Raw genomic sequence first — 24,611 nt, forward strand, 5'->3', positions numbered from 1 at the left:
CGGAGGCGGCGGCGGCGGCCTGCAGGCTGCAGGCTGCGGGCCGCGCACGAGGTAGGCTTCCCGGGGCGCGCGGAGGGTGCGGGACACACTACGCCGCTTGCTGCCATCCGAGTCCCGGCTGGGGCATCCTCACGAGCGTGGGCAGCCCGGCGATCCGCGCCCTGAAACGCGGTTCAGGAAGCCGCGTGCGGGACCTGGGAATCACGAGGTCGGGCAATGAATGACCTCTCTGAGTCCATGATTTAAAATGCTCCCCCCCCCCCCCCAAAAAACACTGCTGTGTCTTAGTGGTTTTGAAAAAAAGAGAAGAACTTGCTAAATAGTGAGTGATGTCCTGGGGACGACAGTGGGGGCGGGGAGGGGGAGCCGGGGTGCTGTAAATATTCTGTCTTGCTGCAAAGTTGTGAAACAGATGTATGCAAATCTGAAAATTCACTGAGCCATACTCTTAAAAGGAGGTGGGGGTTGGGAACGGGGGTGCTGTAAACAGTCTGCCTTACTGCGAGGTTATTAAAGTGGATGCCTATCTAAAAATCCACTGGACCGTGCTCTTAGAAGGTATGCACTTTACAGAAGTTATTTTTCAATTTAACATTTAAAAATAAATGTAAAGCAGAAACATGTTTTTGTTTTTGTTGTTTAAAGGGGAGGGAGGAAACCAGACTGCAGAATTCGTCCAAAGAGTACTTTGGGGGCCAGACTAGTGCATCTGCTGTTTCCGTGTGCCGGTAGGAACAACTGTGAACTTTGCCTTTCTTTTCTTATTTTTATTTTTTTTACATTTTATTTATTTAAAAAAAAAAGATTTTATTTATCTATTCATGAGAACACAGAGAGAGAGAGGCAGACTCACAGGCAGAGGGAGAAGCAGGCTCCATGCAGGGAGCCCGAGGTGGGACTCCATCCCAGGACCCCAGGATCACACCCTGGGCTGAAGGCGGCGCTAAACCTCTGAGCCACCCGGGCTGCCCTTTTTTTACATTTTTTAAATTGAAATTCTATTTGCCAATATATAGTATAACATCCAGTGCTCGTCACATCAAGTGCCCTCCTTGGTGCCCGTCTCCCTGTTACCCCATCCTCCCCCACCTCCCTGTCCGTTTCTTTCCCAGAGTTAGGAGTCTCTCATGGTTTGTCTCCCTCTCTAATTTTTCCCACTCAGTTCCCCTTCTTTGCCTTTCTTTATTCTTATAAAAATTTGCACTTTTATCTTGTTATGGAAAATTCTTATTTCGAAAAGCACATGTGCAAGTACACGTTGAGATGCTATTAGAGCAGCTAAAAAGTGGTTAAGTTACATATGTGATGTTAACATACATTTCAAGTTTGTGTGCAAGGGATAGAAGTATGCAATTCCAGATTGCACTGGCTCTATGGTGAAATTATGCTTGCCTTTTGTTTTAAGTAGAGAACTGCTTTATGAAGGCTCAAGCTCAGGTTCCGAGGTTTCTGGCTGAAAATGTAGATGGGAAAACTGTAACTCTCTTTTGCTTTTCTGTACCCAATATAATCAGGTACTTTGTTTGACCTCTCAGAAAACAGAGTCACCTCCTGACATCAACAGGACCTTGCAAAAGTGTTTGCTAACAAATGTTTTTTGAGAAGTGAATTTATGTTCCCAATTCCAGGGGCGGAGGAGCGCCTTCTCCTTAAATCTTAAGCACACTGGAACCAAATTTTTCAATAAAGGAATTTTTCCTGAAATACTTGCTTTTATGTGATGTCTGCTATTCTCATTGACAAATCATTAAATTAGAGCCGCCAATGATAGCATGCTATAGTATAATCCAAACTGAACTAGTTTCACTGATTCAAAGGGAAGTTAGAATTAATCATGTTATATGGTCCTTAGTATTACAAAGTTCACATTGAAAGGGCAGATGTTTTCCTCATATCTGCAGATGGATTTGAGGTTATGTTTAGGTGTTCTTTTTTTTCTCTCTCTCAGTTCCTTTGTGTTCATTTTCCCATGCAAAAAAGAAACTACAAGAAAACTATTTGAGGGGGAGCTTGGGTGGCTCAGTGGTTGAGAGTTTGCCTTTGGCTCAGGTCATTGTCCTGGGGTCCTGGGATCCAGTCCCGCATCCCACTCCCTGCATGGAGCCTGCTTCTCCCTCTGCCTATGTGTCTACCTCTCTGTCTGTGTCTGTCATGAATAAATAAATAAACCTTTAAAAAAAAAAAAAGAGTAGGAGCAAAGGGAAGTCTTGAGAGAGAGAAAAACATTAGCCTTATGGAAAATATCAGGATCAGAATGTCTTTGAACTTAAGCAGTATCTCTGGGAACTAGAAGACAACGGAATGACTTTTTCAAAATTGTGAGAAAAAGTAACTTTTCAGGTGGCTTTTCTGTGGATGTTGAAATATTTTAAAATTCAAGTGAGAATTCTAACCAAGAATTCTATGATCAGCAAAACTGCACAAAAACCTTTTCTCCTATGCACCTTTTCTTAGAAACCCATTGGAGGTTGTGCGTCACCAGTTTAAGGACAGTAAGCAACAAAACAAAAAAATGGAAGAAAATACAGGATAAAAGAAATAGGAGATCCATCAAAAGAGAAAGAAATCTTCAGGATGATGATCAAGAAAGACGCCACAATGCTAGCTATGTAGTGGGAGTGGAGAGCATCCAGGTCAGGAGTCTCCAGAGTCTTCTCCAAGATGGTGATATTGGTAGAATAACTGATAACTGAAGAGATTGAGAGTGTATTGATAGGATATTGGGACAGTTGTAGAGCATTGAGTTGAATTGGTAACAAGGACATAGGAATTTTATAAATGAAAAGTCAAGGGGCACCTAGGTGGCTCAGTGGTTGGGTGTCTGCCTTTGGCTCGGGTTGTGATCCTGGAATCCTGGGATCCAGTCCCACATGGGGCTCCCCACAGGGAGCCTGCTTCTCCCCTCTGCCTGTGTCTCTGCTTCTCTCTGTCTCTCATGAATGAATAGTTAAAATCTTAAAAAAAAAAAAAGCAAGACAGTCATTAACCGCAGAATAAAAAAGTACAAAAAAGGAAGGGTAATCATAGAGTACTATGTGGTTTAGCTGTGAATGGTATTTACCTAGTCATCAAAACGTGTACCCCAAATATTTAATGAACCATAGACTATATCTGTGGGGGGGCACCTGGCTGGCTCTGTTGGAGGAGCATGCAACTCTTGATCTTGGGGCTGAGAGTTCGAGCCTCATGTAGGATATAGAACTTACTTAAATAGGTAAATCAATGAACTTTAAAAATAAATAGGCTGTGTCTATATTGAAAGGATGGGGAAAATGAAAAGGTGGTGTGTGTGCTGGGAAGTTGAAGGAGAGCGGAACAGGTATCTTCTCTCCATGCTACCTGGAAATGAAAAATGAAGAACATAGAAAATAAGCATGCTAGCTATTTTGAGATACAGAGTTAGATTTCAAGACTCAGCTAAAAGAGTTCAAGATGGTTGCCTTTCTCATTGGGGGTGCAGACTGCTATCTGAAACTCTTTGAATTATATGCATTATAATGGAGAAAAAATAAGTAAGCAGTGAAATGTTAAAAATTCAAGTGAGATGCTAGAAAAAATGCTAAGTTTACAAAAATTATAAAGTGTGGCCTATTTCCTTTTTTTTTTTTTTTGTCCTCTCCTTTTTTTAATTTTTTTTTTATTTTTTATTTTTTTTTTTTTTTTTTTGTCCTCTCCTTTTTTAAAGCTTAAGCTCTTTGTACTCTAACATTAAGGTATAATTCCGTTTATTTAAAGATCCTTACTAACATGTAATATGAGGTATGCCTCTACCATCAGACTCACTGAAAAGTAACTTTTCAGGTGGCTTTTCTGTGGATGTTGAAATATTTTAAGAAGTCATACTAGGGCAGCCTGGATGGCTCAGCGGTTTAGCGCCGCCTTCAGTCCAGGGCGTGATCCTGGAGACCTGGGATCGAGTCCCACATCGGGCTCCCTGCATGGAGCCTGCTTCTCCCTCTGCCTGTGTCTCTGCCTCTCTCTCTCTGTCTCTATGAATAAATAAATAAAATCTTTATAAAAAAAAAAAAAAGTCATACTGCTAAGGATAATAGGTTTTTATTTCATTCATCAATAGAATTGCAATGCCTTGAATGACAATATTGCAAATATTTTCCATGCAGGCACTGGAACCATCTGTTTTGTAAGGCAGAGGTGTCTCTGAAACCATGGACAAGACAAGAACTTTCCTGGATGTTAAAGAGTACCCCGATACCGAGGTACAGAAAAACCGAGTACTGACTCTGGAAGAATGGCAAGAAAAGTGGGTGAGCCGCAGAATTGGATTCCATCAAGAGCAAGGACATAAGTAAGAAATGTTTGGTATATGACAGAGAAATGCTCTATTGGCAACTGACTTTGGAAATAGAAGTAGTAATATAGGTACACATTATTTGATTTTACAAGGCATATTTTTAGTTTTCACATTTTACTGTCTCTGAAATAGAATACATCTCTGGCATGTCAAAGGTTAATGGGCAACCGTATCTCTTCTCAGAATGTATAAATAACCGCGTGACAATTGCAGGCATCTGAGATTTATGAAATACATCTTTTTTTAAGCCCCTGTAGCCTCTGGGTATTGGTCATACATATTTATATGTACAGCAGATGCTCACAGTAACGTGTGTACCTCTTTGTACTGAAAAGTGGTGGGGTTCTGACTTTGCTTTCGGACAGTGTGTGTTCAAGTGTAAAGTGTCATCTGTGTGGTGGAAGGAAAGAAGCTGAAAAAAGTTAATACTTGAGCCAGGATGTTGAGCAATGTGTTAGTAGTAGTAGGCTTGAAAACAGCAGTGATATATCTGGGCCAGTGCTAAGTAAAGTGGTCATTCTTGTTCTAGGCAGCTACCCTGACTTCCCAGGGGATGATACAATCATTATTATTATTATCATTATTATTGCATTTGCACACTGAGTGGTAGTGGGAGCATCTTCCCAGAGTCTTTGTATGGGTTATCTTTATCATGCGGTGACCTTAGAAGAACCACGTCTCTACAGAAGGAATTAACTACAGAATTAGACTTCCCAGAGCTTTAGAGTCTGAGACTGAGTACATGTTTAGAGAGCTTCCCATAAAACAAATGTTGAAAAATTCAGTGAGTCCAGAGGCTCCCCATCTCTCTCTTTTCCTTCCTTCCTTCCTTTCTTTCTTTCTTTCTTTCTTTCTTTCTTTCTTTCTTTCTTTTTCTTTCTTTCTCTCTCTCTCTCTCTCTCAATCTCTCTCTCTTTCACACACACATACATATTCAGGGAATTAAAGAATTTTCAAAGCACCAAGAAAAAATAACTTTTAATTACTAATGAGGAAAACCCTAGGGTTAAATTGATTACCTACTCACTAGCTATGTGACTAAATGAGTTATTTCACCTTCCTCTTCCTTCATATATAAACTGGAGAGAATAATAATTCCTGTTTTTTACTCTCTCAAGTTGTAGGGTATATTCAGGGAGCTAATGCATGAAGAGTCCTTAGCCTCATACGAGGGTAGTCCTTTCCTCTGTGCATTGGGCTAATGAAAACAAAAATATATTTTTTCTTCCCCAGGTTATTAAAAAAGCATTTGGATACTTTCCTTAAAGGCGAGAATGGACTGAGAGTATTTTTTCCTCTCTGTGGAAAAGCAGTTGAGATGAAATGGTAAGAGCAGATAAGCATTCACACACTTTCTTATCTTGATGACAAATACACTGGGTGAATATTTAATTGAATGTAGGTTTAAAAATTCCATTCTCAGGAAATGCACAAGGATTCTTTATTTGTAGTAGAACAAGACTGATGGGTTCATAGAGATAATATCCTTAGACAGTAAGACACAGCACGAAGCGCTGATGTGGTTTAGTCTTTCTGTATCGAGTTTCTAAGGAAAAAAAAGCTATAGTTAGGAACCAATTTTGGGGTCTCAGGATACAGAGGACTAGGTGTCCCTCTTATGTCTGCGATCTCTTTATACAGTTTCATTTGTGGGGGTGGTTTAGGAATATGGCTGAGTTAATTTTAGATATTTTTAATAGAAGTGGACAGAAAAATTCAAAATGAATTGCAACTCTTTGGCAAGACCATATATAGCCCACCGTTCAGCCCAGCTGTCCCGTCCCGCTACAAGCACATTAGTGATTATTTTCAAGAATCCTTCTTTTGAAACCAGTGATGAGGATTTCTTGTAATTCTCTGTGAAGAGAAGTCACTTGAATTAGCAAGCCGCAATTGCTAGAGATTACCCTAAAGTCACAAACCTGGCAATCATTTTCTGTACAGAACTCAGTCGCAATGATACTACACAGACACTATTGTACATACCATTAGTTCATAAGCTTGATTGTTGAGAATTTTGGTCCTTAGGCAAAACATTTTAAAGTATTTATTAAAAAAAAAAAAAAGATTAGCAAATGAAACTCAGTGACTTGGAAATGCTCTGTTTCCTATATAAATATAGGCGGTGGACCCAGAGAACACGATTGTGTTCGGAGCTGGTTTTTGGGTACAGACTCTTGCATACAGACCGCCCCCTTGCTCAACTTGTAGCTGAGTATTTGGGACATGGCTGCTATGGCATCGGACTCTAGTGTGGCCATGAAACTGAGAATACTTAAACTGTATTACTAGACTTACCCCTAACTGAACCAGAAGAGTCGCTTTGGAAGCTACTTGCAAGAAAAACATTAACTCTACAAACAGCTTGTCTTATAGCCGTGTCGTTAAGTGTTAACAATCTAGCACTGGCAGAGAGTTTGAGACAAGATTAGGAAGTAGAAGGAGAAAACAATTACATGTGATTGTCGACTAGGTCTAAAGTCATTTGTAATAAAAATACCAGAACTAAGCTATTTCAATTGCTGGTAAGTGCTTATATTAGAGGATTTTTCATCTATGTATCTAATTTATGTATTGAGGTCAGTCCAGATATCAGATGTGAATAGATGACTATGCGGCGAGGCCCAAAAGCACTAAAATAAAATGTTTAACACATTTCCTTTGGTTTTTTTTTTTTTTTTTTAAGAACGACATCATTCATAATAACCCAGCCTGTGCCAGTCTGTAATAGGCTCTGCTTTAATTTCAAAATGTAAATAAAAATCTTCACAGCCAGCTTGGATAACTTTGTGTGGAGAATAAAAAAAAATATTTCCTGGAGGCACCTGGTTGGCTTAGTTGGAAGAGTATGCAGCTCTCGATCTCAGGGTCATGAGTTCAAGCCCCGCATTGGGTGTAGAGCCTACTTAATTAAAAAAAAAAATTCAAGGGTGCCTGAGTGGCTCAGTCAGTTAAGCGTCTGCCTTTGATCCCAAGTCCTGGGATCGAGCCCCATGTTGGACTCCCTGCTCAGTAAGGAGTCTGCTTCTTTCTCTCCCTCTGACTGGCCTCCCTGCTCATTCTCTCTCTCTCTCTCTCTCATAAATAAATATTTTTTAATTCAAATTATTTAATAAATAAATAACAGGGCAGCCCAGGTGGCTCAGCGATTTAGCGCCTGCCTTCAGCCTAGGGTGTGATCCTGGGGCCCCGGGATGGAGTCCCACGTCAGGCTCCCTGTATGGAGCCAGCTTCTCCCTCTGCCTCTCTCTCTGTGTGTGTATTTCATGAATAAATAAATAAAATCTTAAATAAATAAATAAATGAATATCTGCCCCTCTCTGTGTGTATTTCATGAATAAATAAATAAAATCTTAAATAATAATAATAAATAAATAACAAAATAAAACATTAAATATATTCCCTGTAGATTAACTTATAAATTCAGGAGGAAACATGAAAGACAAGTTATTGATAGTGTTTATTTTAGATCCGTAAACAGTTCATGCTCAGACCTCATTGAAAGTAGTAGTCTCCTGTGGGCAAGGGGTACAATCAGTTCTGCTACCCCTCTTGTTTTGATAATGCAATTTCACTCTGACTCCATTGATAAATCAGGGAACAATTTGAACATGATGTGAATTTCACATTCACTTCTGTATAATTTCGTGTGTAAGAAATGTGAGGTAAGAGTAGAAAACCACACACAGCTGAGTGCAGCCGTGTGTAAAGGGACAGGAGGCACCTCAGTTGACTTATGTGCTGTGAGCCACTCCCATCCACAGCTGGTGTTAGAACTTTCCAGTCATTTCCCCTCAACGCACAATAACGCACAAGCTGCAGCCCTTCCAAACGCTCTGTACTATTTATATATATATATTTTTTGTAAACTTTTAATGTGTCTGATACACTCTGTGACCATTTCATTTCTTTTAGGTTCCTGTCTCTCTCTCTCTTTTTTTTTTTTTTTTTTTAAGATTTTATTTACTTATTCATGAGAGACAGAGAAAAGCAGAGACACAGGCAGAGGGAGAAGCAGGCTCCCTACTGGGAACCCAATGTGGGACTCCATCCCAGGACCCCAGGATCACAACCTGAGCTGTAGGCAGACGCTCAACCACTGAGCCACCCAGGTGTCCCATCTCTCTCTTTTTTTTTTAAAGATTTTATTCTTCAAAGTCCTCTGGGGCAGCCCGGGTGGCTCAGCGGTTGAACACTGCCTTCAGCCCAGGGCCTGATCCTGGAGACCCAGGATCGAGTCCTATGTCGGGCTGCCTGTATGGAGGCTGCTTCTCCCTCTGCCTGTGTCTCTGTGCCAACCCCCCCCCCCCCCCCCGTCGCTCATGAATAAATAAATAAAATCTTTAAAAATAAATAAATAAATAAATAAATAAATAAATAAATAAAAATAAAGTCATCTCTACACCCAACATGAGGCTTGAGCTCACATCCCATGGAGATCAAGAGTCACATGTTCTACCTACTGAGCCAGCCAGGGGCCCCCTGTCTTTTTAATGTGCCACTGACGATGTTTTCTTTTTTTTTTCTTTTTTTTTTTTTAAGATTTTACTTATGTATTTTAGATACAAGAGCGAGTAAGAGAATGAGCAGGGGTAGCAGCAGGGAGAGGGAGAGGAAGAAGCAGGCTCCCCACTGAGCAGAGAGCCCAACGCACAGCTTTGTCCCAGGACCCCAGGAACATGACTTGAGCCAAAGGCTCAACCACTGCGCCACCAGGAGTCCCCCAAGTTTTTTTTTTCTTCTGCATTATTTATTCAGTTTATTTCTAAATGTTAACTATGTTTTTGAGAAAATCCTGGTTCACAGAGATAAGTTATGGCAAATGTGTAATAGCTTTTTTAAAAAAAACCAGGGGCAGCCCTGGTGGCTCAGCGATTAAGTGTCTGCCCTCAGCCCAGGGCATGATCCTGGAGACCAGGGATCGAGTCCCGCGTCAGGCTCCCTGCATGGAGCCTGCTTCTCCCTCTCCCTCTGCCTGCCTCTCTCTGTGTGTCTCATGAATAAATAAATAAAATCTTTAAAAAAAAAAAAAAAAACTTAAGGTATACTTGACATATAACAATGTGTTAGTTTTAGGTGTATATAATAATTTGATATTTGTATTTATTACAAAACGATGCCCACGGTAGGTCTAGTTAATATCCGTTATCATATGTAGTTTCAGAATTTTTTTTTCTTGTGATGAGGACTTTTAAGATCTACTGCCTGAGCAACTTACAGACATTACTAACTATAGTCACCATGCTGTGCATTACATCCCCATGGCTTATTTATTTCAAAACTGGGAATTTTGACCATCTTTGCTTGTTTTGACCACCCTCCACCCCTACCTCTGGCTACCACAAATCTGTTCTCTGGATTTATGAGCTCGTTTTTTTTTTTTTTTTCTTTTTTTAGATTCCACATACAAGTGAGACTATACAGTATTTGTCTCTCTGTGTTTAACCTACTTCATTTAGCATAATGCCCTAAGGGTCCATTCATGTTGTCACAAGTGGCAAGATTTCATTCTTTTTTATGGCCGAGTAATATTCCACTATGATAACGTTTTTTAATGTTCTGTGGCAACCCCCATTTTCCCCATAAGCCTTTCGATTTCTATTGCAAGATATTGCATAGCACAGTGATTTTTTTTTAGGGATGAGTATGTTGCATTATAGCAGAACTGACTGTGTTTATTTGACAAAAATCAATACTGTACCACTAGCACTGTTTCCTCTGAATCCAAGATTCCCAAGACTGTGGATCCTGTAATTTAAAAACTTATCAGGAAAACACTAGTTATTTGTTTATGGCAATTAGGTAAATTTCTGGGTAGTGTTTATTGTAAGTAAATGGAAATTGTAAGATTATAGAAATGGACACTAATGTTCTGGAGCCCTGTGCTCTAGCGCCATGGCCACTAGCCACGTGTGCAGATTTCATTTTAAACTAAATCACACTTAAGGGCACCTGGGTGGCTGAGTCAGTTGAGCCTCTGACTCTGGATTTCGGCTTAAATTGCTGAGCCACCCAGGGATCCCCCCCAGCAGAGGAAGTTTTAATGGACAGAGCTGATTTAGAGGAATTGAAAAGCATCTCTAATCCACAGGGTGCTTTTAAATTAGAAACTCATCTAATCAAATCCATTTGTAGTAGATCAACATTTTAAAGTATAGTTTTCCAAATTTTTAATTTTTTCATACGGTCATACGGATCAATTTTTCAGAATACCATGTACTATTAAGTTTCAGAACATAAAGATCCACTTCCATACAAGTTCTATGAAACCCTGTTACCCCAAATTCATAAAAATCCCTTAAAATTAAGGGAAATGTATGTTTGTTAGGGGTATGCCCTTTGATTTAGTATTTGGAATAAAAATTTAAGTGTAAATATGTGATTTCATGCAGGTTTGCAGACCGAGGACACAGTGTAGTAGGTGTGGAAATCAGTGAACTTGGGATACAGGAGTTTTTTACAGAGCAGAATCTTTCTTACACAGAAGAACCCATTGTGGAAATTCCTGGAGGCAAAGTATTCAAGGTTTGTTTTGTTTTTGGTAAATAATCGTTCCCCTACCCCCATAGGAAAAGTCATTCTTAGGGTGCATAAGTTACAACTGTTATGTGACTTCACTTTCTCACACAGACTCACCTGGTGGTTATATAGTCTAAGGAGCGAGGGCTTAAAAAGATAGGTGATAGGTAGGGGTACCTGGGTGGCTCAGGGTTAAGCATCTGCCTTTGGCTTAGGGTGTGATCCCAGGGTCCTGGGATCAAGTTCCCCATCTGGCTCCCTGCAGGGAGCCTGCTTCTCCCTCTGCCTAAGTCTCTGCCTCTCTCTGTGTGTCTCATGAATAAATAAAATCTTTAAAGAAAAAAAAAAAAGATAGTTGATAGCTAGATATGCACAAATATATACAACAGCTGATGGCAAAGCCTATCTATACTCATGGTTTTGCTTTGGGTTTGTTTGTTTGATTGATTGATTTATAAAGAGGCATTTCTGAGAATGTCTTGGGCCATACCCCGTGTAAGACCTTGAAGAGATAGAAACACGGTCCCTGCCCTAATGAATATCTTAGCTTAGAAGAAAAAAACACAGAGAAAGCCATTTGTCCCTTGTGGAGCTAAGAGTAATGACACAGGGCATGAAGGGAACAGAGAGGAGAGCTCCCCTCACCCAGCCTCGGAATGCCTACTGACGCATGGTGACAGGTAGGATTGGCTTGGGGAGTGTCTTTCTTCTCTGGTTCATCTTGAGTTTGAAGGGGGAAAGGTGATGATAATTAGGGAGGCTGGCAGTCACTGACACATCATCAAGGCAGAGGCTGTGGCTTGGCTTCCCAGGCTGGCTATGGCTGGATCCAAGCTCTCTAGTCCTGTGTGGTCTGGCCATTGTCTGTTGGTACAGTCAGTTTCTCATGAGGTACCCAGTTTTCTAAATATTGAAACTAATTGCAGGTCAGTAGGAGGCTTAAGAGTACTTTATTTTACAGCTTCCTCCCACTCTGTTCTCAAATCATCCCATGAGCTTACTCAGTCCAAAGAGGCTAGTCCCAGAGCAGTGGTTCTCAGCTTGAGGGGCACATTTGCAAAGGCCTGTGGATCTTTCAAAATTCCCAATCCGAGGGCTCACCCCAAGCCAGTTAAATCAGAATCCTCAGGGGTGTGGGGCCCAGCGTCTCTACTGTAGAAAGCTGACCTGAGTACTTCTCTGAGCATCCATCCTATATTCCTCTACCTCACCCCACAAGACTGCCTGAGCAGTGTTCGTGCAATGCCTCACAAAGTGCACATTTACCCCGTCTATTCTACAGGATGCCTTCCTGGTCCAACACACAAGGTCAAGTTGATGTAACTCGCTGTTAAGGAACACCATCCCTACTTCATCTCCGAGCCTCCCACAGACCATCAGAGGGTCAACCTCAGCCTCAACAGACTAAATTTCATAGAACACATCTAACTTTTTTTGCCAGCTTGAGGTGTGGGAGGGAGGAGATAGGTCACTTCCAGTTTGCTAGCAACTCACCTAGTTTTCCTGATACCTTAAAATTCACTTACACTTATAGCTGGGACGTGTCATTCATGTGTCCTGGGAACTGGGGGCAGGCAGGGACTTGCTTGTCTGCCAGCAAGATCCCCCAAGTTGAGACTTGCTGCCCGTCCTCCCTGCCATCACGCCCACTCCTTGGGTTGACCCCCACGGTGCTTCCAGACTGATCTTTGGAGACCCTTCCTCTATTTGTAAACCTCCATTGGGGCCTCACTTCAGAATACTATCTAACAGTTGCATACCTGACCTCTCCTTCCTTGCCCTTCACCCTCACCCCCACCCTCCAGGCTTCTCACATCCCTTGGATCTAATGGAATCCATGTCCCTTTACTCCCCCTGGGCTGCACCCCCAGCTCAGCCCCCTATAATGTTAGCAGATGCAGGGGCACCTGGGTGGCTCAGTGGTTGAGCATCGGCCTTCGGCTCAGGACCCTGGGGTCCTGGGATCAAGTCCTGCATCGAGTCCTGCATCGAGTTCCCTGCATAGAGCCTGCTTCTCCCTCTCCCTATGTCTCTCTGCCTCTCTGTGTGTGTCTCTCATGAGTAAATACATAAAATCTTTAAAAATATATATATATATGAGCAGATGCATCTAGATACCCTTTCAGAGGCTGCCTCTTGTTGGGCTTTGCCTGTTGCCCTCAGGCAGTTCCCAGCTCTGTCTTCTGAGTCCCCAAGTTCTCTGGCACACAGGCCATCCCGTCCTAACTCTGCCTCTGCACCCACGCCTCTCTGCTCTACCAGGCTTTCCTCGCTATGGTCAGAGGCTGTGTCAGATTCACACCCACTCTCTGGAACCCAGGATAGTCCTGCCCACGAGGGGCTCAGGCAATAAATTCCCATTAGCCGATGAATGAAAGAGAAAAAGCCAGGAGTGCACACAACTGCACTTTGCAGGAATGACTTCCAAGATATCTGACCTTCCTCTATCAGCCTGCCTGGTAGTTGATTGACCTGTTTATTTATCTTTAACAGTGTCAAAATATCAGGGCTCTGCTAAAACAAACATTGCTAAAACAGAACAAGTTCTGAAGATAATAGCTAACTAATCTCCAGGGTTAACCTCACTGTGATTTTTCTTCTTGAGTTGATCCCAGAGAACCCCATACAGGTCTAAAAAAAACCAACCAACCAAACCAAACCAAACAAAAAAACAGAGTGCCATTAAAAAAAAATTATTTGTAGTGGTGGTTCCATCAATTAGGCATCTGCCTTCAGCTCAGGTCATGATCCTGGGGTTCTGGGATTGAGCCGTGCATCGAGCTCCCTGCTCCACCGGGAGTCCGCTTCTCCCTCTCCCTCTGCTGCTCCCCCTGTTTATGCTCTATCTCTCTGCCAAATAAATAAGTAAAATCTTTAAAATATATTTGTAGTATTTTCAGTTAAAATTATTTGCGGTACCATTGCATTCTTCATGTTGAGTTACACATTCTCTCTCCACCACCTTTGCTGTGCTTTGCTGCTCGTATCTTTCTGTAACCATCCATGTCACTCCTATTTAAATAGCATCCCCCCCCCCCCCCCCCCCGCCTTTCATTACAGAGCTCTTCAGGGAACATTTCGTTGTACTGTTGCAGCCTTTTTGATCTTCCCAGGTAGGACCAAATTCCACCTCTGCCCTTTGAATAACCTGAGTGCTTACCAGGCAGCACTTCTGATTACCCCTCTCCACTCCCAATTGCATGGAGTTGAATCTCTGTTCTGCAGTTCTTTTTACTACAGCCCACCTGTCTGCACACTTGATAGCTTTCGTGTCCTTGGATAATTTCCAAAATATGGAAAGCATTGTCATGCCTCTAGGCAGGTAGGGAAAAGGAAGGAAGAGTAAGACCATGTCTTCACTTCACAACTGACCTGTAATGGAAAGAAATTTCAAAGTGCAGAAGGCAGTGATACCTTATCCCCTGGAAGTCCCTGATACTTCTGGGGGCTGGGAGCAGGTTGTCACAAATTGTCCTTTAGCTCTCCTCTGTGCTCCCCCGTCAGAGCAGAAGGGGGAAGCCACTGCCACCAGTTCCTAAAACTAGAAGGAGCTCCTCATGTTCACATCTGCATGTCCCTGCTGACTCCAGAAAAACAGACAGAGATCCCAGTTCCTTGACAGCTAGTGAATACCAGCCTGAGCCACCGGAAACGCCGTCCTTCTTGATCAAGACTCGATTTTTCTTACCTAAGATGTTGTACTTTTGTTTCTTTTTCTTCCTGATAGAGCAAATATCGGCAAATTTGACCGGATCTGGGATAGAGGAGCATTAGTTGCTATTAACCCAGGTGATCGCGAACGGTTAGTAATTTTGTTTCTTTAATTACATTGGCTTTTCCTTTTTGGCCTTCTTAATTTAATATGCTGTACTTTTTGAGAGCTCCAGAAAATCAGTTAGACTTTTACTGGTTTGAAATAGCTTCACGTATCTGGAATTAGAAGATCTAAATTCGGTACCATCTTTGTGTGAAAAAGGATAGGATTGGGCAGCCTGGGTGGCTCAGCGGTTTGGTGCCACCTTCAGCCCAGGGCCTGATCCTGGAGACCCGGGATCGAGTCCCACGTCAGGCTCACTGCATGGAGCCTGCTTCTCCCTCTGCCTGTGTCTCTGCCTCTCTCTGTCTCTCTTATCCCATAAATAAATAAATAAAAATCTTAAAAAAAAAAAAAAAGAAAGAAAGAAAGAAAGAAAGAAAGAAAGAAAGAAAGAAAGAAAGAAAGAAAGAAAGAAAGAAAGAAAAGGATAGGATTTGGCCATGGCCATGGGAACCTGGTACAAGGCTTGTTGTTCCATCACTTCTAAGCTGTGCTGCCTCGATCAAAGTATTCAACTTGTCCAGGTGTCAGCTGACTCCTCTGCAAGATGGTAGCATGTCCACTGATATCACCCCCACTGCCTCCACTAACCCAGAAACCGTTCTGGGCAATTGCCATGTGCCAAGTATTGCTTAACACACTCTATATACCTCTGCTCCACCAAACAACCCTGTGGGGCATATTGCTACCATTATTCCCATTTTATAGATGAGGAAGTTACAGTAAAAAAAAAAGAAAAGAAATTAAAAGCATACAGAGTAAAACATGGCCACTCCTGTGTACATTCCATTCCAAATACCGCTCACCTACTTACTTGGAGATAGCATATAAATATTAAATTATTTCATAGTATGGGGCAGACTCTTCACATATATCCAAAGGCCTGCATGCCCATCAGTGAAATAAAATTTTTTTAACTATTTTTTTTAAGATTTTTTTTTTATTTACTCATGAGAGACACACAGAGAGAGGCAGAGACACAGGCAGAGGGAGAAGCAGGCTCCATGCAGGGAGTCCGATGTGGGACTCGATCCCGGAACCTCAGGATCATGCCCTGAGCCAAAGGCAGATGCTCAAAGGCTGAGCCACCCAGGCATCACGAAATAAAATTTTTTATTTCTTAAAAACTGTTTCATGAATACAGCTTATTGACACACCTAATCTTCTTTAAATAGACCATGCCACATTTTCTTTCTGGAACCTTCCCTTTCCTCACCTGCCTGGAAGTGGCCATTCTCTAAGGGCCCATCCTTAGCATTTGCTGTGCCCGCTTGTCTCTTACTGAGCACTTCGATTCTATCACTTTCATTCAGACACCCAATAAATGCATACTAAGTTCCCACCAAGTTCTAAATAGATACTGTGCCGTATATTGGGGAAATAACAGAACACATCGTGCCTGGCATCTGCCCTTTCATTGTTACATTTCCAGCTCTATTCTTGCCCTCAGATGTCCACAGCACATTTTGGTGTTTACTGTGTATTTCTTGTGTGATATCAGTGTCCTTTAGCAACTCAACATGTTGTGTGGACCCTCTCTGCTTCCATAATATACCACATATGTATACTAAATCCACTTCTGCTAGATGTCTGCCTTTTTGGGTGTTTCCCACTCCCTAAGGATGTTCATCCTCCTCTTTGGGGTTAGTCCTCACAGGGGCTTTGATCTGTGTGGTTCAAATCCACAAGGCAGTGGGGAGCAAGCTGCAAGTCACAGCTCACTATGAGGGCAGACCATGCATTGCTGTATCATTCCCCAGCTGCTGGCAGAGTGTGTATTTAGCACACAGTAGGAGCTTAGTACATAGGCGTCAAATAAACGAATGAGAGCAAACTAAACCCACAGCAAAGGAAATCCACTGTTTGCTACCAGCCACCCACCACCACCTCTGTCCTGGGTATAAAGGTCACCTAAGTGGCCTCTGGACTGTTACTTCATGGTTGACAATGAGTAGTGAAACCCCATCTAGAAGGCTTGTTTCAGGAATCCAGTTCTAGGTTGGCCACTCTATGGTCCTCCCTGATTTCCCCACTCTCTTTCCTCCCAGCCTGGCCACGTGTGTGTATGCACGTGCACACATGTATGTCTGTGCGTGTGTGAACCTGTACGTGTGTGTGATCACAGCCCCAAGCACACCTGAGAACGTGTTGGCCTTTGTTACCAGAAAAACAACTTACCTGAGGCCAATAGAAAAATACACTTCTTTATCTTCGTCTTGGTACTTAGCATGTTTGAACTTTATTTCATTCCTGTCATTAATACCAGGCACCTTTTCTGTTTTGATTGCACGTGCACAAGTCCTGCGGTGTTTGATGCTAGGCCCCTCAGGTGTGTCATCTAACATAAATCAGTGGGGCAAACCTCTCTCGTTTTTCTGAATTTTTTCAAAGTGGTTGAGAAAGTCCACATTCCAAAGGGAATGAAGTGTGTCAGTCCTAGGAAACCCTGCCAAACCAGTCTGACTGATCACTTTCAAGGGGATGGCAAGTTACTTCTTCCTTCTTCTTTAAAAAAAAATCTTATTTATTTATTTTGAGAGAGTGTGAGTGGGGGGAAGGGGCAGAGGGAGAGAGACCCTTAAGCATGAACCTCTACCTCGCACTAAGCAGGGGCTCAACATCATGACCCTGAGATCAAGACCTGAGCGGAAATCAAGAGTCATTCTCTTCAACAGACTGAGCCACCCAAGTGCCCCGCTTCTTCCTTCTTCTTAAGAACAACAATCAGTAAACTAAGTAAAGGTTTTTTGTTCAAAAGTTTGCTTTGATCCAGCACTTTCTCTTGCAAGGATATGTGACCCACTCAAGCCAGTCCTAGCTGGGGGAGTCTGCTAAAAAGAATAACAAGGGGCACCTGGGTGACGCAGTTGGTTAAGTATCTGCCTTCAGCTCAGGTCATGATCCCGGGGTCCTGGGATCGGGCCCCACATCAGGCAGGGGGAGCCTGCTTCTCCGTCTGCCACTGCTCCTGCTCCCCCTACTTGTGTGCTCAATCTCTCTCTCTGTCAAATAAATAATAAACAAACAATAACAAAACTAACCCGGGTGTTTACGTCATACCAGGCCATGTTCTAAGCACTTCACGTGTATAAACTCATTGAATACACACCACAACCTGTGAGTTGGTTACTAGTCTCATCCCCGTTTTACAGATGAGGAAACTGAGGCCCACGGAGGTTGAGAATGTGTCAAGCTTATGTAGCCACTATGTGGAGGAGCTAGGCTTCAAACTCTGGCATCTGGCAAAGTCCACACTCCTAATCCCCATGCTGATCCCCTCCCCAGTTTCTCACAGAGCCCTGGACAGAGATCCCAGTACACCCAAGCCTAGTAGAAACTGTGTGCCTAGTGCCAAGGCACCTCCCTCAGAGCTGGGGAGTCTGTCTCTGTCTGCCTGTCCCTCACGGCATCTCTACCTCCTTGTGCCCGTCTCCTCTGTCCTCCTACTCTGTTAGGCTTCCTCTGCTTCCTCTACTTCTGCTCCCGTGTGTCTGACTTCTCACAACCCCCAGTGCCAACAAGCACACACCACAGAAGCTCCAGCGGCAGTACAGTGATGACAGCTAACGAGCACCTTCTTTTTGGGTCTCTCGATTCAGTTTCCCAGCACAGTCATCTGATTGGCCCAAGCCAGCATTCTGCATGGGGCCCAGCTCCCACTCCTGGTCACTCTGCTGATGGGCCCCGTCCCAGTCAGCGCCTGCCTCCCATTCTGAACCAATCAGACACAGCTGGGAAATGACATCACATGTACCCCGGGACCTCTACTAAAAAGGACTGTGCCAGTAGCACTCGTGGTTTATGTTGTACTCTGCAGAGCTTGATTTCATACTCCCTTGAATTTTTGTCTGTTAGTCTTGTCCCCCTCCAACTCAGCAGAGGAAAGGAATTGTGTTTTGTACTTCCTACATATGCCTCTGGAGAGGACCCAGTTGCCCAGGATATTGTTAAACTGCAGCATCCAAGCCCAACAGCAAACCTACCGAATCACGCTCTGGGGATGGAGTTTAAGCATCTTTTTTTTTTCAGCAGGTGCTCAGGTGACTGATACCCAGCCTGGTCTGGGAAGCACTGCTCCAGAGCTGGCACTGCTTTGGGAAGTGTGTGTTCCAAGTGGATAGACCTTGGAGCACCACATCAGGCTGGAAGGAGCCTCTCCTCAGCTTAACGTGACATCTTCTGGTCTGATGAGCTCTGGAAGCACACACCCTTTTGATTCCTGTCTTAATATTTCCCAGTTTGCCAGATGACATAATTTGCAGACTGTTTCTGGCATTTAGAATGCAAATCGACTTCAGCTGGTCTTTCAGAATTAAACTCAGTAATGGAGATGAGTGAACTTGGTTTCCCTCCCTAACTCTCATCCCCTGCAGGCTTTGCCTTTGTAGAGAAATGTAACACTTTACTATGTTGTGTTCTTTTTAGCTATGCAGATATAATGCTGTCCCTAACAAGAAAAGGGTTTCATTACCTCTTGGCTGTTCTTTGTTATGATCCCACTAAACATGCAGGTAAAATTTCTTTTGTTTTTCGTTTTCTAAGATGTTGCCTCATTTCAGGGATTTAATTCTATGACACGGATAGCAGTATTTGCTCCTAATTTAGATCATAGGAAGAATACTGCTTTCTATATAGGAAGGAAAGTCTGGTTTGGGTAAATGGAAACTATAAACCTTTATTCCTCTTCCCACTGGATACACGTTTTACTTGTATGTCGTCTCATTCACCATTCACAGCTCAGACTATAGAAGAGAGGGAGAAATGGATGGCGCTCATATAAGAAAGAAATCTCGTGAACTCTGGAATAGGAGGAAGAGGGACTGGTTGCCCTGTTTTGAACATAGCATGTGTGCTCCATCCATGGTGGTGGGGATGTATTAGGAACACACCTACAAATACACAGACACACCCTCATAGGACAATAGATGAGACATGGATGGGGGGGGAGTTGGAGGTATGCAGAAAAATCTCTAAACCATTATAGTTTTTTAATTTCTGAAATTTTACAATTTATTGCATCGTTTAGTAATGATCTTTGTTTTGAACTTATAAAAGTGATGTTTTCTTCTGGGCTCCTTTTGATGTGCTTGAACATTGCAAGCTTAATCTTTGCCACGACTGAGCTTTTATTTTCAGGAAGAGTGAAAACAAAATATAGAGACTTTTATGGTAGAAATCCCCTTTTTGATTTTTAACAGAGATTTTTTTTTAAATATGGTGTTTTATAAATATTTACATGTGCTAGTATTCTTTTCTGTTTGAGTAAATCAGGTCTTAAAAGGTCATTAAAAGATGAGACCTAGTGTCCATAATTAAGTCTGGAGCAATTGGATGGAAATTGAAATTAATGGAGACAGACTTCAGTTCTGCTAATCTGATATAAATTCCATTCCTGAACAGGAAGCTTAAGGCAGGGCTTGTAGGCAGAAAATAGAACAGGCTCTGTCTGGGGCTGGAACTCAGAATACCTCTTGAAAGGAGCAGAAGCTAAATTTCCTTTAAAGTGAATGGCCTGTGCAGAGTGGGAGGGATATATAGAGTGTGAGCGAGTGCAAGAGTCATAGGAAAGCAGTACTCCAAAAGATGAAGGAAATGCCAAGGAATATGTTAATGAATTTCATGCTGATTTTAAAATTCCCAAGTCCCAAAAACTGGAGAGCCACATGCAAATAATGAAACTGGACCACTTTCTTACACTACACACAATAATAAAATTTGAAATGGGTAAAAGACCTAAAAGTGAGACCTGAAACCATAATAAAAGTCCTAGAAGAGGGCAGCCCAGGTGGCTCAGTGGTTTAGCGCCGCCTTCAGCCCAGGGTGTGATCCTGGAGACCCAGGATCCTGTCCCATGTCAGGCTCCCAGCATGGAGCCTGCTTCTCCTTCTGCCTGTGTCTGCCTCTCCCTCCCTCTCTGTGTCTCTCATGAATAAATAAAATCTTTAAAAAAAAAAAAAACGTCCTAGAAAAGAACACAAGCAGTAACTCTGACATCAACCATAGCAACTTCTTACTAAATATGTCTCCTAAGGCAGGGGAAACAAAAGCAAAAATAAACTGTTGGGACGTCATCAAGATAAAATGCTTCTTTTTTTTTCTTTTTTTTTTTTTTTAAGATTTTATTTACTTATTCATGAGAGAGAGAGAGAGGCAGAGACATAGGCAGAGGGAAAATCAGGCTCCTCACAGGGATCCTGATGCGAGACTCAATCCCAGAACCCCGGGATCATGCCCTGAGCCAAAAACAGACGCTCAACTGCTGAGACATCCAGGCTTCCCAAGATAAAATGCTTCTGCACAGCAAAGGAAACAATCAACAAAACTAAAAGGTGGCCTTTGGAATGGAGAAGATATTTACAAATGACATCTGAGAAAGGGTTAGTATCCAAAATATGTAAAGAACCTACCAAACTTAACACCCCCAAAAAATAATCCAGTTAAAAAATGGGCAGAAGACATGAACAGATATTTTTCCAAAGACATCCAGTTGGCCAACAGACATATGAAAATATGTTCAACATCACTCATCATCAGGGAAATAGAAATTAAAACCATGATGAGGGTAGCCCTGGTGGCTCAGCGGTTTAGCGCTGCCTGCGGCCTGGGGTGTGGTCCTGGAGACCCGGGATCGAGTCCCATGTCAGGCTCCCTGCATGGAGCCTGCTTCTCCCTCTGCCTATGTCTCTGCCCCTCTCTCTCTGAATAAATAAGTAAATAAATATTTTTTTAAAAAATAATAAAACCATGATGAGATATCACCTCACACCTGTCAGAATGGCTAAAATGAACAACACAGGAAACAGCAGGTGTTGGGTGAGGAGGACGTGCAGAAGGGGGGATCCTCGTGCACTGTTGGTAGGAACGCAAACTGGTCCAGCCACTCTGAAAACAGCGTGGAGGTTCCTCAAAGAGTTAAAAATAGAGCTATACTACGCTCCACCAATTGTACTACTAGGTATTTGCCCGAAGTATACAAAAATGCTGATTTGAAGGGCACATGCATCCCCAGTGTTTATTGCAGCATTATTTACAATAGCCAAATTATGGAAAGAACTCAATGTCCATTGACTGATAAATGGATAAGATGTGAGATACACGCACACACACACAGGAATATTATTCAGCCATAAAAAAGTGAAATCTTGCCACTTGCAATGACGTGGATGGAGCTAGAGAATATTATGCCAAATGAAATGAGTCCGTCAGAGAAAGACAAATACCATATGATTTCACTCATATGTATAATTTAAGAAACAAAACAGATGAATAGAGGGGGCAAAAAAAAGAGAGGCAAACCAGGAAACTATCTCTTAGCTACAGGGAAAAAAACGAGGGTTACTGGAGGGGAGGTGGATGGGGGGAATGGGTTAGATGGGTGTTGGAGATTAGGGAGGACGTTTGTTAGGATGAGCACTGGGTGTTGTATGTAAGTGATGAATCACTCAATTCTACACCTAAAACTAATATTACACCATATGTTAACTAACTAGAATTTAAATAAAAACTTGAAAAAGGAAAAAAAAAAATAAAAGTTAAGTCCCATGGCTGGCCCAGCTGTCTCACCTAAGCTAGAGTTGGGCACCCACCATGGGCATCCCCTTGGTAAGCCATCCTACTTCTTTGGTATGACATGTGCAAAAGAAGACGCAAAGGAACCTGTCACATCCTCGCCAATTTGATAATTATGTTGTGTAAGGAATAACTATACCTGAGTCACTAGAAATCAGCTGAGAAGTGGGCCCTGGGAATTTCTCTTTAGAATTATATCTATAGACAGTATTCTTCACCATGTTTCTCTTTTACCTAGGCCCACCATTTTATGTTCCAGAGGCGGAAATTAAAAAATTATTCGGTAGGTTATTTATATTTTAAATAAAGTCAACCATTAACTGTTTTGAGTTGTTGTCAACTATTAGTGTCTAGAAGTCTATAAGATCTAAAAGTTATAAACCATTTTATTGAAGGCTATTTTATCCTAGAAAAGGGACTTATCTCTGTCATACGTCTTTTTAGCTAAGTGGTGTACATGTGTTAGAGGCATATGAATTCTTCTAGAGAGATGATATGTTTAATTTAGGTCTTAGGAGTGGTAAGTGGTAATAGCAATTCACAGTTCAGATAGCTTGCCCTTAGCATCTCCCCTTTTTCATTTAAAAAAAAAAGGGGAAAAAAAGAAAAGAGGGGCACCTAGCTGGCTCAGTCAGAAGAGCATCTGAGTCTTGATCATGGGGTCAGGAGCCCCATGTTGGGTGTAGAGATTATTTAAATAAATAAAACGTTTTAAAAAACAAAAAGAAAAGAAAAAATCTTCAGTACACACTGCCTTTAAAATCATTTGATGATGGGATCCCTAGGTGGCTAAGTGGTTTAGTGCCTGCCTTCGGCCCAGGGCGTGATCCTGGAGTCCCAGGATCAAGTCCCACATCAGGCTCCCTGCATGGAGCCTGCTTCTCCCGCTGCCTGTGTCTCTGCCTCTCTCTCTCTCTCTGTGTCTGTCATGAACAAATAAATAAAATCTTTAAAAAAATAAAATAAATAAAATCATTTTAGAAATCTCAGTTGCATTCTATTTTTTTTTTAAAGATTTTATTTATTTATTTGAGAGAGAGAAAGAGCAAGTGTAAGCAATGAGAGCTACCAGGAGGAGAGGCAGAGATAAAGCGATAAGCAGACTCCATGCTGAGCACAGAGCCTGATGTGGGGCTCAATCCCATGACCCTGAGATCAGGACTTGAGCCAAAACCAAAAGTTGGACACAGCTGACTGAGCCACCCAGGTGCCCCTCGATTGCATTCTTCGTTTAACGTTTTTACTTGTTCCTCTTTCTTTCTTTTCAGGTTCAGTATGTAACATTCATTGCCTTGAGAAAGTTGATGTTTTTGAAGAGCAACATAAAAGTTGGGGAATTGACTACATTATTGAAAAGTTATATCTGTTTACAGAAAAGTGAATGAGACAAGTAAAAACAAGTAATAGCAACATGGTTTTGGGCAATGAACAGTTATGCCAAGGCATGAAAATATAGTGGATGACTCTTGGAAAATTATTCACGGATCACATTACAGATCTTTGCTCACAAATACATATAACTATAGAAAAGAACATATAACTAAATCAGTGAAGTAGCTACCTTTAGAAAGAGTGTGACTGGGAGGGTGAAAGAATCTGTCTTACTTACAGATTGCAAGAATTTTTTATAATCAGCCTGTGTTGTATAATTTTAAAAATTAAAAATTAAGGGGGCACCTGGCTGGCTCAGTCGGTGGAGGGTACAACTTGTGATCTCGGCGTCATGAGTTTGAGCCCCACTTTGGGTATGGAGATTACGTAGAAATAAAATATTTTTAAGAATTAAAATTTTAAAATCCTTTTTAAAACTAAAATTAAAAATATGTAATTTTTTAAAAAGTAAAAGAAATGGAACACATATAAACTTAAGGAAATAGAATAGGCAGAGAAATTGACACTCTTTATGAAATTTAGAACCACCGAGGCCATGTAACACTTTACTAGGATTCAAGGTAAAAGACAGTGGTCCAAGAAATTATGTGACATTTTTTAAAAAAGACTTCTGACCTCTTTAAAAAATAAAAATGATCTTTCATCCTTACAGCCCAGACTCTCCCTCATTTCTTATCTGATACGCTTTCTTTCTTATCAAACGTTATGTTACAAATTCACCAGAGTGGCTAACTTGTTAGCCAGTATAGAATTCCATATATTTCCATATTCCATATATAATTCCATGGAACAGTATAGAATTCCATATATGTACCTCAAAGCAGTCATTCGGGGGGCACCTGGCTGGCTCAGCGGTTGAGCATCTGCCTTCGGCTCAGGGCATGATACCAGGGTCCTGAGATCGAGTCCAGCATCAGGCTCCCTATGGGGAGCCTGCTTCTCCCTCTGCCTATGTCTCTGCCTCTGTGTCTCTCATGAATAATTAATAATCTTTAAAAAAAA

The 24,611-nt window shown here is 42.0% G+C and overlaps 1 protein-coding gene across 5 annotated transcripts; it reads left to right on the forward strand.

Annotated features, from left to right (window-relative positions):
• TPMT (thiopurine S-methyltransferase) lies at window positions 1–24,260 on the forward strand. 5 transcript variants are annotated; one of them, XM_041769819.1, is made up of 10 exons: window positions 7–51; window positions 646–728; window positions 4,122–4,306; window positions 5,546–5,638; window positions 10,705–10,837; window positions 13,892–13,944; window positions 14,559–14,633; window positions 19,074–19,159; window positions 22,456–22,500; window positions 23,486–24,260. In XM_041769819.1, exons 3-10 carry the CDS (start codon window positions 4,167–4,169, stop codon window positions 23,596–23,598), a joined length of 738 nt encoding a protein of 245 aa, XP_041625753.1. In that variant the 5' UTR covers window positions 7–51; window positions 646–728; window positions 4,122–4,166; the 3' UTR covers window positions 23,599–24,260. The 5 variants fall into 5 exon arrangements, with proteins under 5 accessions (XP_041625756.1, XP_041625753.1, XP_041625757.1 ...); XM_041769823.1 differs by lacking the exon at window positions 7–51 and adding an exon at window positions 83–208 and having other exon boundaries at window positions 4,151–4,306; XM_041769820.1 differs by lacking the exon at window positions 7–51 and adding an exon at window positions 86–208 and having other exon boundaries at window positions 4,107–4,306.
• The last annotated feature ends 351 nt before the right edge of the window (window positions 24,261–24,611 follow it).

This window comes from Vulpes lagopus, chromosome 10 (genome assembly GCF_018345385.1).
Source record: "Vulpes lagopus strain Blue_001 chromosome 10, ASM1834538v1, whole genome shotgun sequence".
Taxonomy (NCBI): Eukaryota; Metazoa; Chordata; class Mammalia; order Carnivora; family Canidae; genus Vulpes; species Vulpes lagopus.

What these genes read in the sequence shown, in the direction of transcription:
- TPMT (XM_041769822.1), top strand. Translation starts at nt 4,167, where the DNA reads ATGGACAAGACAAGAACTTTCCTGGATGTTAAAGAGTACCCCGATACC. An exon ending in CTGGAGGCAAAGTATTCAAG is followed by an intron (nt 10,838 to 13,891) that starts GTTTGTTTTGTT and finishes CTTTCATTACAG; the next exon opens with AGCTCTTCAGGGAACATTTC. An exon ending in AGCCTTTTTGATCTTCCCAG is followed by an intron (nt 13,945 to 14,558) that starts GTAGGACCAAAT and finishes TCTTCCTGATAG; the next exon opens with AGCAAATATCGGCAAATTTG.